Source organism: Battus philenor, unplaced genomic scaffold (genome assembly GCF_028537555.1).
Source record: "Battus philenor isolate CCGP_79_NKW_IND1 unplaced genomic scaffold, ilBatPhil1.0.hap1 SCAF_23, whole genome shotgun sequence".
NCBI classification, from domain to species: domain Eukaryota; kingdom Metazoa; phylum Arthropoda; class Insecta; order Lepidoptera; family Papilionidae; genus Battus; species Battus philenor.
In genome coordinates, this window is record NW_027181686.1 from 5,572,562 (window position 1) to 5,589,793 (window position 17,232).

General features: G+C 34.8%; 2 protein-coding genes across 3 annotated transcripts in view; one reads left to right on the forward strand and one right to left on the reverse strand.

Annotated features, from left to right (window-relative positions):
* The first annotated feature begins 249 nt into the window (after positions 1-249).
* On the forward strand, positions 250-2,701 carry LOC137924129 (cytochrome b-c1 complex subunit 6, mitochondrial-like). Of its 2 annotated transcripts, XM_068767467.1 has the most exons (3): positions 250-320; positions 443-525; positions 2,372-2,701. In XM_068767467.1, exons 2-3 carry the CDS (start codon positions 448-450, stop codon positions 2,543-2,545), a joined length of 252 nt encoding a protein of 83 aa, XP_068623568.1. In that variant the 5' UTR covers positions 250-320; positions 443-447; the 3' UTR covers positions 2,546-2,701. The 2 variants fall into 2 exon arrangements, with proteins under 2 accessions (XP_068623568.1, XP_068623567.1); XM_068767466.1 differs by lacking the exon at positions 250-320 and having other exon boundaries at positions 331-525.
* Positions 2,702-3,133: 432 nt separating this feature from the next.
* The window catches only part of LOC137924078 (rabankyrin-5), a 64,074-nt gene continuing 49,975 nt past the window's right edge, over positions 3,134-17,232 (reverse strand). Inside the window, exons 8-21 of the mRNA XM_068767398.1 lie at positions 15,681-16,050; positions 14,574-14,758; positions 12,911-13,098; positions 11,651-11,804; positions 10,833-10,995; positions 9,471-9,547; positions 8,498-8,666; positions 8,057-8,293; positions 7,730-7,947; positions 6,460-6,659; positions 5,722-5,834; positions 5,258-5,380; positions 4,930-5,054; positions 3,134-4,162 (exon numbers count right to left, since the gene is read on the reverse strand). Of these exons, the coding sequence (XP_068623499.1) occupies positions 4,033-4,162; positions 4,930-5,054; positions 5,258-5,380; positions 5,722-5,834; positions 6,460-6,659; positions 7,730-7,947; positions 8,057-8,293; positions 8,498-8,666; positions 9,471-9,547; positions 10,833-10,995; positions 11,651-11,804; positions 12,911-13,098; positions 14,574-14,758; positions 15,681-16,050 (2,452 nt within the window). The 3' untranslated portion in view covers positions 3,134-4,032. The remainder of the gene's footprint in view (positions 4,163-4,929; positions 5,055-5,257; positions 5,381-5,721; positions 5,835-6,459; positions 6,660-7,729; positions 7,948-8,056; positions 8,294-8,497; positions 8,667-9,470; positions 9,548-10,832; positions 10,996-11,650; positions 11,805-12,910; positions 13,099-14,573; positions 14,759-15,680; positions 16,051-17,232) is intronic.

The following is a 17,232-nucleotide window of genomic DNA, read 5'->3' on the forward strand; positions in this document are numbered from 1 at the left end:
TTCACAAGATATTGTATTTACAGATAAAGTACACATGAGTCCGTAGTCACAAAGTCAACATAAAAAATCTACGTACCACCAAAAGAACGCTTCCGTACCATACTAACGACAGGTGCATGTAAACCCATCTTTAGTACGTTAGGATTAAATAGCGTGATAAGTTGTGCATTTTTTAAATCTACTCTTTCGGAGAAATATTGCATAAAACAAAATACAACGTGAATAAATCAAAAAATATAAAAAAAAATAAAAAATTGTTTATGGTTTTCCTGATCTAATGTCATAAATTATCTGTCTAGGTCCAAGATATTGGCGAAGAGGTAGGTTGTTGCATCATCGATTGGAGTAATTTTGTGAATATTTCCAGGATTAAGATTAGAGCCAAAAAACCATTACTAAGTAGGATAACAAATCTGTATATCTACAATTTTTATTATTCTAGGCAAAATGGCCGAGAAACTGATTCCTGTTGTAAAAGCTGATGACGAAGAAGAAGAATTAGTGGATCCTCAACAACAGCTACGGGTAAAAACAATTTAAAGTTTATTTATATAAAACATGCTGTTTCGAGATACGCGTAATATTAAATTAAATAAATAAATTTCTCTTAATCGATTTCTCGATAGTGAGGTTTACTAACCTTATAAAAGATATGATGACCGTAGTGTAATAAATTAAAATATTGATTGAAATATGTGAATACTACATTGATAACAAAAAGTTCACGGAGATAAGTTGTGCTTGCGAAAACGTTTCTGGTCTGGGTCTTAATGTATATTCAATGTTCCGAATAACCTTGTGATCACATAATTTTACATAAACATTTAATCATATTGAAAGGCATGAGGGATGTTCCATCTCATCAAATCTACCATCAATGGCACTATCAAACTATACATAGTGTAAACATATAGTCTTGGATATATATATATATATATATATATATATATAATATTCAACGTTATTTATACCTGTTTGATGGCACATAAACAGGCTTCAATAATAGTTACCAAGCTGGTAGCAATATAAGATAACCACCAGCTTTGGCTTAATTAATTAAAAATTAAAAGTTTTAATTTATGTTTAACAAAAGCATGTCTGGACCAATTCTTATTTGGTTACTAAATGCATCATTGAAATTATATTTTGGCATCAAACTACAGATCAATTAATCTACATGTTTAAAATATTTTTACAGGTTGGACTTCTTTTTACTATAATAAGCAACCCTTACTGAATCAAGCAATTTAATTTTTAAGTTGTTTAGTGTTAGGATAAGTCAATCAATGATTATCGAAAGCAATCCAAATGCAGCTACTATACAAACCATCCAGAATTATGCAGATTATTAATCTCCAATACACTGAAATTCTCAGCCCTCTCGGACACTCAGTGTCAAGATGCACAGGGAATGTTATCAATCAGTGTCAGATCAAAGCTGAGATTACCATTGTTAGGGCCCTTGAACATGATCATGAAAGCAATCTAATAACTTGTTGGTCTACCAATATGGTAAAACAATAGTATTCAGCGGCCTGCGCAGAGGTTCAGAATTGAATATGAATAAAACATATCAATAATTAATAATTTTTCTATGATTTTGGCCTATCACTAGCTGTAAATATCCTATGGATGGTGATGATGGGGTATAACAGCAAAATCACTCAATTCTGCCAAAGGTTTTAGACCCGTGAAAGACGAAAATGAGCATATTACTGGTATGAACTTTTAAAGCAACATTGGTAGGATCATTGAAAATTTAGTTTAGTAGTGTGGTCGGAGATGAACAATAATGCATTGTAAATTACATGTGGTAGATGGGTTTTAATTCCCTTGAATTGTGCAGTCTTTCCTTACAATGCGATAGACTTGGCTTCAGCTTGGTAAATCTTTGAAAGAAATGTGGTAGATATTTACAATACATTTTTTGTGTCCAAAAGCTGCCATTTATTGTTGTAACTGTCAGAAATTCTCTTGATTAAGACAATGGTAGTTAAAAAAACTAAAACCCTTCTTTAATTTAAAATTGTTGAATTTTTAATTTTTTGGGAATATAATTTAATATTTGAGAAAATTATTACAAGGCAATTGTAATTCATTACGATATAAGAATATTAAAAAAAAATTAAAAAATTATAGTGAAACTTTAAAATGAACTGATAAAATGTTATTAAGTTATTTTAATATGATTTGTTTTTTTATAGGATTACCAGTATCACTTTATTGAACATGAGATATTCAAGGTCCTTTTTTTTTCAATTTATATGTAGCTGTTTGGTGTATTTAGTTTTATATGTTGTTTAAAAGTATTACTATACAGATATTATTACGTAATTATCAAAAATCTAAATAATAAAATTGTTCTCTGCAGGATGTCTGTTCCCAGAAACCAGACGCCCAGAACCTATGGGCAAAGTATCAAGAGTGTAATGACCGAGTGAATTCCCGTTCCAAGACAACTGAAACCTGTGAAGAAGAGTTAATTGATTACATCCATGTACTTGACAAGTGTGTTAACAAAGACCTTTTCAAGAGGCTAAAGTAAAACACTTTGTAGATTATGCTACCATGTTTCACATTAAATTATTTCGTCAGTTAGTGTTTACTCTGTAGGTTTCAGTGGTGTTATAGTTTTTATGATTTGAAATATCTAATAAATGTAGCATCAATTTTGTAAATAAACTGTTATTTTAAACCTAAACCTTTTTTATTTATGCATATTCAATAACGTGCTTAGGAATGTTGTGTTTGAAACCTCAGCCTCCTTTGTTCTGAAGCTGGTAAGAATAAACTGAGGGTTTTGGTGACAATGCCAATTATTTTGTAGATATCAATGTTAGTTATTATTATACTGATTTGATTTTTACTACTCTAAATCTAAAATAAATACTATTTGATGAAACATTTACGTTTTTTATGTAAGTAGTGAACATACCGCGGAGGGCTTAGCCCTCCGTTTTGTTATTGAATATATATTATGCATATGAAGAATTATTTAGGAAGAAGATATAATGTAAGAGTATTCATTATAATATCAACAATGCAGTTTATTATTGTCGAAAGGATTCCAGAATATTAAGAAGGAAAACCAATAGTTAAGATAATAATGATTTATTTAATAAAATCAAATTCGGATTTTTCAAATAATGTTAACAAATACAATATGCAATAACAAATTATTGATCTGCCTGATGTTAAATAATTTTGGAATGTAACAATAATTTTAAAATGCATCGGCTAATACTTGAATGTACAATCTAGAAAAGTATTACAGTAAAACTTAGTCATGAGCCATACTGACCCACACAAAGAGGCAAAAAAGAAAGTTGAAGTGATACATATTGTATTTAAATTAGAAACTATAATTAAACTTAACCTAAGAAGCTGATTTGTGACCAATGCTACATAGCAGCCCATAGTGTGAAAATACAAATGCTCAATTTGGACAATTTTGGAATTAATCGAATATATGGTCATTATTGATATTGCTAAAATACTTATTTCTCAAAGCTTCGCTTTTAACAATAATAATATCTATATACTTATCAAATATTATGAACAACACTTAAAGCTACAAATTCAAATGAAATAAAAGCACATCATACACTTTGGCATCTTTAGATAGAAATGTAAACTTTAAAGATTGCAGAGGAACCTAGTTATAGCATAAAAGTATTTGTGACTAAGCCATAACTAAAAAGTCGTGAAATATATTAAAAAGAATTATATAGCTTATATAATAAGTTTAGTCGGACATACATTGACAAACTTACAAGTCCTAATAATAAGAATGTATATACGCATTTCGTTAAACAATATAAAAAGCTTTTGCTTTATCGCGATAAGCACCGAGGTTAACACACTTTTAATAATATATTATTAATTGAAATAAATCTTAATAAAACTCACTATTAATAATGAATGTTATTTTTTAAATTAAATGAATGCTTTGCATCGGTGTGTATCGCGCCTAAAACATTTCAGTACAAAAGTTGCATATGTCTAAGTAGGCTAAGTACATCGCGGAGTGCACTAACTGGCGCCGACTTGCAGCACGTTGAAACATATCTCGCACACCCGCTGCGGCTTGTTCAGACTGAACTTTAGTATGGGCACGTCATGGTTTGAGCATTTGTTGCACAGCATGCGGCCACAGTGTCGGCTGGAACAATTGATAATTCCATTTTTTGTAAAAAAAAGGGCAATGACATTCGACAGAATACCACAAAATTACGTCGTCTGTTGTTAGGCTGGTATGGTTGAAATGCTCGAGCTTACATCTGTAGTAAATAAGCAAATCATGTTATTATCAATAATATATCCTGTTTAAATATATCAATATCAAAGCATGATACATTTCATTCATTTCTGACTTATGCTTGTGCTTGTTTAAAACATGATATCCCCAAACAGTATCGTACAAATCGTGATAAATTTGGCAGCTCTGATCAGAACATTATATTTATATTAATTATATAAAAATCTATTACAAAGTCAAAGTAGTTTCCGGTTTTTGATCTTTTGTGAAAAATTAGACATCATGGAATTACCCACACCCTACACTGCCTTCTCCTAGATGTCTTTCATCTCCATACAAAGGTTGTCTTGTAGACATCGTCTCGAGCAATAAGACCGCCTCTTGTAACTCTAAATAAATGGTTCCTTTTTATTAGTTATTATCTATGATTTACAATAAAAACTAATTATTTTAATTTTAGCAAAGTTATGAAATATTGGCTTTTTGTTACTATTTGGTGGAACCCTATATGTCCATACTGTCTTTTTTCTACTACTCAATTAGATACCCTTAGTAATCCACCGTCTTTTTTTACGTCACTTCAATTTTTTTTAATCAATATCTCACAGTGGATGTCTATGGGCTGAAACGGCGAGAACTTTTAGATACTTTAGAACTAGTTATTTGCTTACCAGTGATGCTTTCGCATTGTGAGCGTAAATTTTGTTCCGCATTCCTGACACAAATCGCTTTCAGCCCACGGGGCTTCAGACGGCAATGCGTCTAACAACCGATGCAATAACTGCTTCGTAGCCACCTAAAACAAAATTAATATATTGCTATATCTATTCACCATCCAAACATTAAGATATTTTTCAAAGATTAGTTCTAATAAGAGCATAAATATTAAAAAAAAATAGTGCAGAAAGTTATATTCCATATATTTTTAAGTGTTATACATTAAAAGAAGTGCTTTGTATACGTTGTGGAAATTGTATTTTCACATAATTAGTAAAATACCTGATAATTAAAAATGGAAATGCCATCTTTATTCTCCTGCGCGAGGCAGGCACCCGCACGCACCAGCACCCTGCACATTGCAGCTTGTCCATTCATATAAGCGAGTAACAGAGGAGTGTTGCCCTGTTAAAAATATAAAGAAAAGCAATTCAAACGCGCGTTCAAATTATTTAAAAATAGTAGACACATCTGTATTACAAATGTATTATTGGATACTAAAAGTCATTTTATACATTATGAGGGGAGATATTAAGAATAATGTTATTATAATACAATAATTGGTAACAAAAATGAGCGCAAAGGTCCTGTGACCATCTGAATGATTTCCGCTGCAGATGAAATTGATTTTCGCTTTATTTAAAAAAATAGGATTTTTTTAAACACAACGGTACACAACAACAATGGCTTTACTGAATATATAAATATTACAAAACATTAATGAAATGTTATCAGATAATATTAACCTGTAAGTCGGTTTTATTTATCGGGTAGTCGGGCATAAACTCGAGAAATATTTCACAAATAGTGGCCGCGTTGTCTTTTTTGCACCAACACAATTCATGCAGAGGGTTCCGACCTAAAAAACAACATTTTCATTTATTAAAATAAAACAGGTATTGACACAAAAGAAACGAACTTTGTACTTATGCATAGAACTCCCACCAAATAATTTTATATTATAATGGAAACTGCTGTACCGTGCTTTATATATGGCGAGGCGGGGGTAGTATGAGCCATTCTGTTATTTACTGAAGCCGACTTATAGGGTGCAGGAAACGGTTTATTTCATGCGAGACAAAACTACTTTCTAGACCGAAGTGTTATTAAGATATATACCCCAATATATGCGCTATTTAATATACGTGGTCAAGCACGTCGCACTTGTAATTGACGGCCGGTAGACGCGTTGTGGGTAGATTCGTAGAATACAAGTCACTCACTTCGAAGAATTACTAATGTTAAGTTACACGGGGCGGAAGACATCGCTCATGTAACTAATGGCCTTAGAGGCCAAAAGGTTAACGAGTGGCGACCAAGAGCCGGTACAAGCGTTGAGGAAAGTTCTCCACTAGGTAAACCGACGACATGAGTAATCTCGCGGGAATACGCCGGATGCGGCAGCGTAAAAATGCTCGTCGATTGATGTTTGAGAGTGGCCTATGCCTTGAAGTGTGCGTGTATCAGGTGATGTCGGCGGGTACCCTTGAGGTTGGGGGCGGCGGCGTCGATATCGCTGTCGGCGAGAAGCGCGCGCGCGACTGCAGCGTGGCCCTCGCGCGCGCACACGTGCAACGCGTTGTCGCTGCGCGCGTCTACCGCGCCGCACTCAGCGCCGCCGCTCAGCAGCGCGGACACGATGGCCGCATGCCCGCCCGCCGCCGCCACGTGCAGCGCCGTGCGCCTGCACACATACAACTCGCATTATATTTATATGTACGCTATAGGATACTTAAGATAGTTTGATCTTTTAAACATTAGATATGACAGCTGACCTAGGTTCTATAATCTACCTGAGAACTACTTCGTTCAGCAAACAAATTGAGTTCAATAACAGTTTGTGTATATCCGACAACTACCCACATGAGGGTAATAAGTTTAAAAAGATACGTTATATGCTTTAATTTGTGCCAAACTAAAATTAGAATATCAATTATTTTTATTCAGATTACATTCTAAGGCATATATAACGCAGTAATTATTGTTTTATTATACCTTTATATAAAAGTTGAAAAGATAAAAGATTTTGGTAGATTCAAAAACAACGTCGTCCAGTTGGGCAACAGGGCCACGCGACTTGCTTCTAGGTGCATTTTGTTTGATACAGGTAACTCCCATGGTTTATGTGCTTAAATGAGTGGTGGTTTACTGGTGAGTTCCATGATTTAAATGGTTCAGTGATAGATGGCTCACCGAAGCGGCGTGGCCTGTATGGAAATATTCAAGAATGAGAAGATTTGTAGACGAACGCAATTAGCAAACATAGTCGAGTAAGATGAAAAGTTGAAGTAACAATGTGTACTACGCGCAGACCGGATGATGGATGAGGCCTTGCTCTGGGGATTAGGAGTGGAGACCATGGACCAGCAAGCGCAGCGTAGGACACCACACCAAATATGAACAAACGAGTTCTGTGAAATCCTATTGTAAATCCATGGCGGGGGTCATAGTAATTTAATCATATTATCATTATCATCATCTCCCAAAAATCGCCACGATGACGGCGCTGCCCGCATCAAACGATACCTGTGCACTTGACTATGTCGTCGTTCTATCTAGTGGGAGGCTTACTCACGCCATGTCTTCCTGGCTCGTGGTCTTTACACGTAAACATTTCAACCCCAATGGCAATCCAATGTGATCCGCCCACTGCCACTACAGACGGGCAATTCTTTAAGCTAAGTCGGTGACTTAATATTAGGCGTGTAGTATAAGATTAAGATCCGTATATGAGTGTGTGTAGAGTGTACTGACTTGTCAGCGTCGCGGTCGTTGGGGCGCGCGCCCGCTAGCAGCAGGCTGCGCAGTAGAAGCTCGTTGCCGGCCGCGGCCGCCAGGTGCAGCGGCGGTGCCAGGCTGGCGTCCTGTACGCGCGAGTTCACATCCACGTCCACCGACAGTAGAAACATCACGCTCTCCACGTCGCACGTTTGGATGGCTACGTGCAGGAAATTGCGACCTTTTTTATCCACCTGCAACATTACCATATCTTATGAAGATTACGACCATTATAGTGCTATTGCAACCGCAGTACCGTGCCACATATTTTAATTGATCATTCGTGTTCGTTTCCAACTTTACCTGTTCAGCTGCGGACGGATTCTTTTCTAGAATAGCCTGTGCGGCCTTGTTGTTTCTCGCAGTGAGCGCAGCCGCGAAAGGTGACACACCCTTATTGTCCCGCGCCGACAGATCGATCCCGGGTTGGGACAGCAGCAGAGAGATAATGCCTGCGTGCTGGTTCTCTATAGCGATGTGCAGCGGCGTCTTACCCTCCGCGTCTTTCGTATTGATATTTGCACCGTGTTCTAGTAAAGTCTGTAATAAAGAAAACAATATATTTTTTTTATAAATTATACATCTCATTACAACGCAATGCCCAATCTTCAGTATTGTAGACAATTTGACCAATACCGGACTCTACGCACCGAAATACTGATATACGAGACTTGCAGGTGTATATGATATACACCTGCAAATCTCATATGCAGGTTATTAGTCAAAAGTATGTGTTAGAGGCACCTGAATGACGTCAGCGAGGCCCCAGGTGCAGCACAAATGGAGGGGAGCGTGGCGCTCGGCGGCCAGCTCGGCGCCTTCGCCAGTGGGACCCGTGCGCCGCGCGCACTCCACGTCGCAGCCCGAGCGGATCAGGAATGTTGCTAGCGCTTCTTTGTTCTCATCTATAGCCCTGTAACAATAGCTTGATTGTATTGTTCATTCCTTTTTTAAAATCAATTGAGAAATTAAATTGTGTACTAATGCGGACATATACCCCCAGTGCCCAGATGGCGCCACTGTCTAGCAGCAAATAGCGGGTTTATCGAGAAATGAATGCTTCGACTTCAGAATTGGCGCCTTAGCAATAACATTTTAAGTAAAGCAGCGTCACACCATCACAAACTGAAGCGACGCTGCGTGTGTCACGTAAACTGAGATGTAGCTTATTGATATTAAGTTAAAATTATTAAATAATTTTGTTTTTTATTTGTATGCTTGATCGCGGCCAGACGTGTGAATACGGCAATTGTATAACAACATTAACAAATGACAAATATGTAATAACGATTTTTTTTATTAATTCTAATTTGTTTAGCTTACATTGTGTTTTTTCGCATTTACTGAGCGCAGACACGTATATATATTTACGTATATCACAATATTTGTTTATAAGAAATAACTACTATGTAAAATGAAATTTCCAAAAAAGTAAATGTCATTAAATATGAAACAAACATGACTTTTATTTAGATATTTTACGTTGATCGATTAATTCATTTTTTATGAAGAGAGCTGTTGATTTATAAGTTATAGATATCAAATGATGTGTATTCCAGTACTGTTTTTTTTTCTTCAAAATAACTGTTTCTACATTTTGTTTTCATGACGAATTTATAAATGATAAATCAAACTTATCTATTTATCTATAAATAAAACATATTAGTGCTTTGTTATAATAGCTAAAAAAACCATAAATCACAAAGGTAGACATTACTTGTGCAATAAAGTTTGTAAGCAGCCATCGGGGCCGGGACCCCAGCAATCCGCATCCGCGCCATTTCTCACTAGAATCTGTAACAAAAATAATGGAATCGTTTGACCACAAGGAAAATTTTAATGTTCATGTATTATTGTATGCAGTCTACTTTATCAACAGATGGCGCCACATTGTCTGTTCATATTATTAATTGGTCAGGTTATCAATTTAAATTTATTTAATTATTCTTTAATTACATTTTTACGACAAAATGTATATGTAATTTAATGAATTAAAAAAAGTGTCCAATCGATTAATATAAAAATACTTGCGCTATTACCTGAGAGGACAATATCAGGTTTAGCTTGTTTTGAAAATATTTTGGTTAAAGTAAATAATTAATTGTAAATCATTGTTACTTCTACGTTTAAAGATTTATGTACATTTTAGGAAACCACATTATTATATAAATAACTAGGTCATGTCTCCACCAGCTTCCCGTACTTAATGAATGTAATAAATTGCGTAAAATTCGCTTTTAATTAGCTGATTTCTACTCGGCAAACGAACATCTCTACCAAAAAATCACTAAGCCTTATAATTCCAGAGATATTGTAATGAGTCAGTACATAGGTAGGAATTTGATATACGTATCATCATATACATCTATCGTTATAGATATATTATCATGATCAGGTCAGCCGAAAGACGGCTACTGCAAAGCACAAGCCTTCGGCAAAGATCGCCACTGTGGCCGGCCATCTTTACCGCATCCGGCGACTTCGATTATGTCGTTAATATACTAAGTGGGTGGCCTTCTCACGCCACTTCTACTTGCTTACGGTCACCACTTGGCTATTATCTATATGTAGAATATATTTATTTAATATTTTTTATTGTACACGATAAGATACATTTAATAAGTTTTACAATAATATACAAATAAGTACAATGGGCGGTCTTAGCACAAGGCAATCTCTTACAAACAACCATAGTATGGTAAAGATAAAAGTACTTATAAAGGGTAGTAGCTTATAAAAGTACTTACGTGTACAAAAAATACATATTCACAAACAAATGAACATAAACATACATAGACATACATACGTATATAACATATATACTTATAATAAAATAGGTTTAATACATATTATAATTATAATACAATAATAAATAAAAACATCGAACAGACTTCGATCAGTATTGGTTCGATCGCAATTGCCTCAGAAAGAAGCAAGAAGAAAAAGAAATGAACTAAGAGATAGATAATTTAAGGTCTAGTAAATGGTTCTTAACCTTTGTAAAATATAGATATTAAGATTTTATAAAAAAACGTAGCCACTATACGATTGCAATATGTAAGTTTTATACAATACTCACACTCGCCACCTCCTCTTGGCCCGAGTCGAGAGCCGCCCAGAGTGGTGGAACTCCGTTAGCATCGAGTCGACTCATATCAACTCCCCGTACACATAAAGCCTCCACTACCAGCCCCAGGCGGCAGTGTATAGCGAGCTGCAACGGGGTTTCACCAGCGTCCGTTCTAAAACAAACGGATTCTCACTCCAGTGAAACTGTAGTACTTAGCAGCGCGAGCCGAGAGGCGAGCCCAAACTTTAAAATGGTGATTGGATTACTCATTAGACAGCAAAAAGTTTTAAAGTTCTTACAATTACTTACAGTCACTCTGTATAATTTGAATGTTACATTAATTATTTTCTATTAAAATGCGACAGGTTCATGACTTCTGGCAGTACAAATTATGTATGGACAGATAGTAAACAATAATTATTTTTATTATTAGTTATTAGAATTTTTGGAATGCTTTTTTTTACTATATTGTCATTATATTATTTATGATCCATTTTTGGATAAGGTGTACAATTCATTGACAGAAAATGAGCTCAACATTCACCAATTTAAAGCTTTTACACATGTAACTAATCATCTTGTATGTGAATATTAGAAACATATTTATTTATTAAAAATTATACTATAATTAAAAATGGCAGTGTGTCGATTCGATTCACAACGAGAGTATTATAATTATGTAACTAGAACTTACTTCATGTAACTGAAACTTAGAATTATGCGATGTTGCAATTTGTGCATAAGTCTGGTAAAAGTTTCATTGACCCATAGTCAAAAGTTCTAATTCATTACTTTTGAATACAAGTTGAATTGTTTGTTATACTTACAAAGCATTCATATCAGCTCCATGGTCTAACAGATAGATGGCAGTTCTAGAATCTTCTTCAACGATTGCCTGATGTAAGAGGGTAAAACCTTTACCATTACGTATATTTGGATCGGCTCCTCCTTCAATTAAAAGGGGCACTAAATTTTTGTGACCTGAAAGAAAAATAAAATAAATAAGTATTTGAGTTAAAACATCAAATTAACGTTTAAAAATATCATATCAATTAGAAAAAGATATAATTCTTGACAAGCAGAAAAAGAAAAAAAAACAGTTTTAAAATAGTATATAGAGATACTTAGCAAAAGCACGAATCGAAATGCGTGCTACTACACGCAGAGAATTATACTTTTAAGAATTCATGGATAGGTGATAGGATTTTAGTAATATTGAACTTAATTTTACGTGCTATAATATTGGTATAATAACCTTGTTCTGTAAGAAAAACCTGGATTACTACATTAGCATATGTTCAAAAAAAAACTCACAAGATAATTCAATTTAAATTGTCTTTATTCAAGTAGACATTTACATACGTTTTTGAAACGTCTTTTATTTTAACATTATAAGTAGTAAGCTACCACCGACTCGGAACACTGATCTTTTCAGAAGAGCGGACTAGAAACTTAATAGTTGCTCTTCTAAACAAAATTTAACTATTTCTCATGTGTATATTAATAATCTAAATTAACAAATCCTGAATTGGTCTGAGTGTACGTTTATATTAGGGGAACCGGAAAGTAATGTCGCTTCTGCGCATGTCGATATTTGATTGTCATTTGGTAACTCATTACGTACTTAGAAGACGTTATATACTAGATGGCAAAAGGTTGTCGATAACGAAGGTGAATATATTGTTGACTACAAGTAAAAACTTGTAAAAAATGCAGTCGTGTGAATTTAACTTAAGTAAGCGACATTACTTCTATGGTCCTTCCAAATATTATAAAGTTCGACAACATATCTAACTAACAGTTTCTTTTTCTTAGCCTAAAATCTAAAATTAAAGGTGCTTTATTAAAAAATATGTTATAGCGTTCAAGAGGTTTTGGTTGACGAAATGCATGGTTTGGTTTATTGACTCATTTACATGGTTGGTATAATAATGTGCAAATCGATTCATTCTCATCAGATCAGCCTTCCGAGCCGGTGGTATCTTACTAATTATTACATTAAAATGAACGACGATTCAAAAGTGCATGTGTAATTTAGCTTATTTATATTTAAGTTTGTAAATAAATTATAATTAAGTGTTACGTACCTTCAGTAAGGGCCAAACTAACGGGAGTATCGCCCTCCGAATTTTTCAGATTCAAATTAGGCACGAGGCTGACGTTGCTTCGGTCGTTAGCCGGTAAATCTCCTTTTTCTATTTGTTTCTTATGTTCTAATATCGCTATCACTGCGCCCTCGTGATTGTTGAGTACGGCCAAGTGCAGGGGCGTTTGTCTGGTGAAACATTATCAGTTAAAACGTAAGAGTCAAGTTTTTGATGTTATTTAAAAATAATAGGAACAGGTGTTTAATAATATTTGGACAAAAGTAAGTTATAAAATCTATATATATGTATGTGTGTGTGTGTGTGTGTGTAAAATAATGCGCAAGCTAAGCAAGAAATGATATCTATTTCTTAGACTTTCTTTTGACCAATAAGCTGTCTGCATGACTATGTACACGCGAGGAATATCATAGCGTCAGTTCTGGGTTAGGCCACGAGGAAAATGGCGGCTCGCCAGAGTACGAGCTTAGACCCACAGAGTCCCCATGTCGACTCTCAATAAGATGGACAATATAAATATATTCATATACATACATTCATATTCATGTATAACTTTTTAAAAAAAAAGAAGTTTTAGATTAATGAAACTTGAGTAGTAAACCAATATTTCGTAGAAGAATTCGTTTGAACACTAAAAATGGATTAACATTTTTCCTCCGAGTAACTGAGCTAGAGGTGTTCCTCATAGTCTCGTCAAGGGCGGTCGTATTATATATTTCAGTGGATTTAAACTCTTAGATCGCTGAGAAAGAACTTAGGCTTGAGTTGTCACACTGACAGGTGTGACAACTCAAGACTCACACTGACTGACAGGTGTTCGGTATTCCGGTTCGTTATTATTAGAAAAGCTAATTCGACGAAAGCTCCATCGGTTACCATTAAATGAGTTATTTTATAATTTTAAGAATTCCGTTTTCAAACACCCTAGGTAGCAAACAAATGTTACGTACGGTACGTCATTTAGGGTAATTCATAGAAGTATACCAGTCAATATGTGTCGAAGCGTCAATATGAAACTTGATATAGCAAATTAATCCTGTCTTTGGTAAAGTAATATATAATTTTTTTTAAGATATATAAAGAAGACGTGCGAATAACTCTTAACGCGAATGGAGTTTAGACTTTTATTGCTGTGTAGTGTTTTGGTTAGTGGATCATTGACCGATTTCGTTAAAGATAATATTGCAATTATAACATAGATTTTGCATAATCTAACGGATTGGAAAGTTGAAGTAGCAGCGAGACGCACGTACAGCGTAAAACACATGGTCGGCGAGGGTTTTGAAGATCTGGAGTGGCGACCACGAACCAGCAAGCGCAGCGTACGACATCCACTCACAAGGTGGACACACGTCAGACGCTCGAGACAGGACGTTTTCAACTGTTTTTTTTTTGGGAAATCTTTAAGGTCTATGTCAAGCAGTGTCTTATCACTAAAAAGATGTTGATAGTTTGTAAATCTTAAATGAAATGTTTTGTTTAACATATTATTATATCAATTGAATTTCCACTTTGTTTGTTGCTCGGAGATTTCATGGCCGCAATCGCAGACCACATCGGCGTCGCACTTGACGTTAAAAATCTGTGGGGGAGCCCTACATCCAGCAGTGGATGTCCTGAAGCTGAAATGATGATAACATTGCACCTGTAGACGGTGTCGTCATGTTCGCCGTAAGCGGTGTGCATGTTGTGTCGCGCGCCGTGCTCTAGCAGCGCCGCCGTGAGCCGCGTCAGTCCGTTGGCGCAGGCCGCGTGCAGAGCCGTCAGGCCGGCCTCGTTGCTGTGGTTTAAATCGCCGTTCAAATGTGCAACAAGGAACACCGCTGAATCCTGAATAAAAATGTGTTATGTTAAATTATTTCAAATGAGACATAAACAGTTCACGTTAAGAAAGGAATTTAGAACTTTTTAACGGGATGGTTGTGTACTATCCTTCGTATACTATCAGAATTAAGTTTTAATAAATTAACTCAGCAACCTGCTATTAATTTGGCAATTCTGATTAATTAATATTTTGTGAAATATAATCGGTTTTAACTACTCTAAGTATAAATAAATATATATACGTATCAACTGCCGGTCACTATACCTGACTAAAACTTAATTTAAACAACGTGATTTAATTAAGACTATTAATAATTTAGTACAAAATTCAGAAACCGTATACGTGGTGTTATAGTGAACAGTTTTTATTGATTAAAAGTAAAAAAAAATTAAATGATACATCAAAATTCGCTAATAAAAAGTAATACTAATTAAAATAAAATATAAATAATGATTAAAATATGTTATTAATGAATTTTAAACTTGTGTATTTAAAAAAAATATTTTTGGTAGTTCTAACATTACGATTAATACGCATAAACATTGTAGTTGCACTGATAACAAACTGCTTTCTTAAAACGAATGGCAGGCGAAGGCAGTACATCTTTTTACTAGAAAATTAATTAGACCTTCAATGTAGCTTTTTAATTTCTAGACAGATTTCAATGTACACCAAGTAAACAATGTTATCTATATTTTAATAATCAATGCATAACAAAGTTCAACAATAAACAATACTTGTTCAGGAAGTTGCTGTGAAGTACATAATTATACCGCACGTACATTAACAACAAACGCGTTAATTCCAGATAAACAACTTCCACAGGATAATAGGATAGAAATAAAATGCTGCAACTGATTGAACATTGCCTGAATTGATTATCAAATTAAAAATAATACAAATTAATTATAAATTCCGAAGACTCGCCTCGAACCATCCTTGGATCAGTATATGAAGCAAACTGTCTCCTGTACCAGAATACAACGGATTGGCTTGACAACCTTTTTCTAGGAGCTTCGCGGCAAAACCTCTTTCGATAATGTTCTCCGCTTTGCCCTCCACGGGATCTTCTGTGAAGGCGTTTTTGTTTGTGACCGGCGTGTCGAAGGGGTTTGAGCCGTTCATCACCAAAGTCTCGCTGGAGGAGATGGATGCGCGCCTGTCGTCCACCAGCGCATAGTACAGGGGTGGATGCTCGTCTGATAGCGTTCGCAAGTTTGTGTCTAAACTAGGCTGTTTAAGTAAGAGATCAAAGACTTTTTGATTTCTTGATATCACGGCTTGGTGAAGAGGTGTGCTGAAAAAGAGATTTACTTCATTTTAATCAGCTATGGCCGAAGATATCGAGCGCTAAAAATAAACAACACATTAAGCGTCTTGTACTTGACGCCGCCAACGTAGTTTAAATAATAAAGAGAACTGACAAGACACTCAGATATTAGTCTCCTACGTTATAAAAAGTTGCGTTCATTTAACACATCTTGATAGAGTTTTGCAAATTAAAACGTGATAAGAAGAAATTTAATTCTTAAGTGCTTGAGAACTGTTTGCAGTTGATTTAATTTATTGTAATTGTAACCAAGAAAAAAAAAGTATGAAATTTTTTAATAAGTCAACGGCACATAGTTTTCGGTGATTTTGTTTTTTCACTTTGTGTAAAAAAATAGATTAAATATTATTAAAGATGAGAACTTTTTGATTTTTTATACCTAGTGGTAAAGTATGGCCATCACCTAATGATAAAAGTAATATGGCCTGTCTGTAACAGTACGGTACGCAGAATATTTTTAATATAAATCCACCGTAGCAGTCTTGAGATTATACATGTCAATATGGTTTCGGAGACACCACTTTTTGAGTCTTACACTCATCTCTTATACAGATATACAGGATTAATTGGCTAATTCCATTATACAATTATTTTCAAGACCCTGGGCTAAAGTTGTATGTAGTAATAATAACGAGACGGCCATTGATATAAAGCTTTTGTCTTTTAAAATCAGAATGCATTATCAATTTCTATTTACCGTTTACAAAAGGGTAAACGATATACAAAATAAGACTACTCTAACAACACTTAATGAAGTGCATAATGTTCGTTCACTTTCTTTAATGGCAATAATTTTAAAATTCAAGTTATGTTTTTTCTTTCATTATCTAATGATAGCCACTACTCGATTGACCTCTTCTCCCAATTTGGACTGGTTGCTGATTTATAACATCCTGTATGTAAAATGTTGTTACAATACCACATTGCGAAGACATTTTCGTACCGAATAAGTTCGTGCCCACGCAGTGCTTACAAAACCGTGACTAAGTGAGAGGCCAACCACATCCTTTCAAGTTTGTTTGATATTTTTATAACGAAACACTTTTCAAATTATTTTAAATTTTCGTCAATAATTAGCCCGAATTAAACTTAGAGTAATGATAAACGATTACTTTAAATATTTATAAAAATAGTTTCACTTAACCCTGC

Coding starts and splice junctions, on each gene's coding strand:
- LOC137924129 (XM_068767467.1), top strand. CDS start 448: ATGGCCGAGAAACTGATTCCTGTTGTAAAAGCTGATGACGAAGAAGAA. Junction 526..2,371: donor ATCCTCAACAACAGCTACGG/GTAAAAACAATT, acceptor TGTTCTCTGCAG/GATGTCTGTTCCCAGAAACC.